The sequence below is a fragment of the Prunus dulcis genome, chromosome 1, assembly GCF_902201215.1.
Source record: "Prunus dulcis chromosome 1, ALMONDv2, whole genome shotgun sequence".
NCBI lineage: Eukaryota > Viridiplantae > Streptophyta > Magnoliopsida > Rosales > Rosaceae > Prunus > Prunus dulcis.
The window spans coordinates 8,519,116-8,522,390 of NC_047650.1; the positions used below are offsets into that span (position 1 = coordinate 8,519,116).

General features: G+C 36.2%; 1 protein-coding gene across 1 annotated transcript; it reads right to left on the minus strand.

Moving 5' to 3' along the window:
• Window positions 1-613: 613 nt before the first annotated feature.
• LOC117635565 (ubiquitin carboxyl-terminal hydrolase 13-like) lies at window positions 614-1,317 on the minus strand. Its single transcript, XM_034369909.1, has 3 exons — window positions 1,232-1,317; window positions 1,022-1,140; window positions 614-897 (listed from the first exon to the last, which is right to left on the minus strand). Exons 1-3 carry the CDS (start codon window positions 1,315-1,317, stop codon window positions 614-616), a joined length of 489 nt encoding a protein of 162 aa, XP_034225800.1.
• Between the last annotated feature and the right edge of the window lie 1,958 nt (window positions 1,318-3,275).

Consider the following 3,275-nt stretch of genomic DNA (forward strand, 5'->3'; position numbering starts at 1 on the left):
GGAAGCAATGCTTTCATTCATATTCACACAAGCCAAGAACAGAATTTTAGCACTATGTGCAACAACATTACACCTGCCTGCCTGAATTAAACATATGATAGAATTAAGCAGACTTGCGGTGTTTCAGAAGTTCCGTGGATGGTGACCTCTGCTTCCACTATGCAAGAATCCTTCACAGAGAAACCCCTGCCTGCCTGATTGAAAAGGTCCAGTTTAATGAAATTTGAAGGATCCCAACAATAGATTAATGTATCTGGACCCTGTTTTGCAGCTCCATTGAAAAGTGTGTTAAAAATTTAACACAGAAATTGGACTCAAATCAAATACCAAACAGGCCCTAAGAGGCCTTTACATTTATAAGAAAGATGATTGGCAAGCTTTTGATCTACAAGGCGCAGAGAATACTCTCTGAATATTCTGTAGCCAGGAGGAAGTGCTTTTCTATCAGACAATGCCTAGGAAAGAGAAAGATGCCTACCCTTGCCCTTGCCATGTCCCTTGGGAGAGAGGCTTATCATCCTGTAACAACCAACACATGAAGAAAAAGAAACTTTTCAATTTCTTATATTTGGAAGCAATGTGATGAGTGCAAGAGGAAGGCTAAGAGTCAACATTATCCGTTGTGGCCTCCAGCAATAAATGGTTCTGAGTCATAGAACTTTGAAAAGTTGTCAACCTTCCGAACATGCTTGTACATAACGGGATTATTGATCATTGATATACACTCTCCTGTGCCTATAATTCTTCCTTCAGAAGCAAAGACCTCAGCTCCAAACACGCAGGTGTCATCAATGAGATATCCGTTGGAAGCCTCCACAAATGATTCTAGAGGGATAAATTGATCGAAATCCGAACAAGGCATCTTCCCATGAAAACACTCTACTTTTTTATTGGCATCTAATTGAAGCACATGAAAGTTTAAAAGGATCAGCAAATGAGCAAAGTGTTTGAAAAATATGAAACTATGAAAAGAAGTAGTTGGCTATCTGCTGGATGAGAATCAGACTGAAGTAGATAATACCTTCAAGAACCAAGTACGTGCCGTTATTTTGATCAAGCAAAACAATCTGAAAAAGGTAGAGAGAGATGTGGTCCACCACATTCTTCTTCAAGTTTCCATTTGGATACAACCTCAGTTTCCTGTGCGCAATCATATCATATAGTAGTCTTATACCATCACAAGATATGCACTGTGAAAATAAAGATAAGATGAAGATTGAACATAATTTACCATTTGTGTCCTCCTGCTTCGAATTCCCCTGACTCAATACTATCCACATAATTTTTGTTCAGTGAAGAAAATGACTGTATTTTCATAGTGTAATGAGTTTGTAGTGATTGTGAAAATGACCTCAAAATCCCTGAAACCAAATAATGTTATAAAAAATAATAGTTTTCCTCTTTCCGTAAAGCCAAATACAAAACATTTATATTATAAGTAACATATAAATAAATTGGAAAGCTTTAAAGGTATAATAAAATTGAAGAAAACAAAATAATAGGTAAGTAAAAGGAAAATAAATAATAAGTAAGAAGGTGAGTTTGGTACGGTGAAGCACGTCAAAGACGCTGTCCTAAAGCCTTTGTAGCCTCCCTATGTGCAGGTACTGACGGTCTACAAGACTCCAAGATACGACCCCTTGTACACAAACTCAAGATCCGCTATGAGCACATTCACAGACAGATATAGGTATCCAAGTCACATAACCATTGCCCAAAATAATAATAATATAAAGTAGAGAATATATGTAAAAGTAGACAAGGAGAGAATTAGAATGTGTATGTGATATTCTGATAATGTATTGTGTGTTATTGTGTGTATTGTGTGTATATGTGTGTTTCTGTGTGTTTTTCAAATGTGAAGGAGGAGTGGCCTTTTATAGGCATCCAAAAACATGTAACCTTCACCAACCATAAAAGTCCACCAACCATAAAATTAAGGCATTCACCAACCAGAAATAAAACCTAAATATTAAATATTTATAACCCCCATAATAAATAAAATAAAACAGCCAAAATAATTAAATAAATAAAATGGTTAAATTTTTAAAACCTTTTAAAATTCCAACAATCCCCCACAAGGTTTTCAAAATTTTACCATGACAAAAAAACAGTGAAAAATATATAATATATATATGGGCAATATAATACTATGTAATAGGTGTAGGTGCCTTCCGGGCTTGAACCTTCACTTAGTGATGATAGTCTCCATTTGAGGAACCTGAGTGTACACAGTATTGAACTCGGCACCTTTGACCAAACTTCAACATATCCCACACATAGTATTAGTTGAGACTTGGATGCGGGGTAGCGCTATTTATGGCCATGCGCTAATCTTGATTCTCATGAGAGTTACTAGAGAATAGCCCAATTCTCATAGTCGCGGCCTCACGACGTCTCTCACTTAGGTGAGTTCTCCAAGAGTACATGTGACCTGCACCCTGCGGGAGTTTGCCCGCCTCGAAACTCATTCAGGGATAAATCCCTTCCTAACGTCACATAAAATAGCACTTTTGCCTTAGGGATGAGCAGAAGAATATCTCAAGGATATCTCCATAGTTTTATGAGTGCTATATGAGTCACGCAATATGGATTGTTTCTACCACATTGAACTTCCTTCATGGGATCTCCAATCACAGAAGTTGGGTTACCTCCCTAGGTGACTCCCTTATGGGCTTAAGCACATCCCCCTCGACATTTTGCATTAATAGCCTCCTCCACGAGGCATGCATATCAAAACTAGCCTTCACAAGGCATATATAATGTAGGTCATGTCTTTGTTCTCCATTTTAGCGTGCTTTAAACCTGCATGTTATTAAAATATTTCCTACACAATCTTGCACACAAATAATTAATGGATTTCACCTCAGTATAATTGGAAATTAAATACGCATTGGTATACAGTTAAGTATAATGGAAATACATCATACATTAAATCTTCTAATCAAGAGTACCTCTCAAGTCCATGAAACTTTGAGTACACCTGCTACCACTTATGAACAACAATATAACAATTAATTCATTAAATAAATTTAACTATAAACACTGAGTATTTCAGGATACCCTTACTCCCTTTTGTGCACTCCAAATGGTTGAAATCATGATCACATATCCAAGTTGAAATTGTATCTTGTCGATTCTCAATATGAACCTATAAGACAATAAGAAGTCTCTACCAAAATTTTATGCCAAAATCATCATTAGTTGCAAATATTTTTGTATCAAATTGAAGATAAATTAGTCTCATAATAAACTTGCATAATGAAACAAATTTC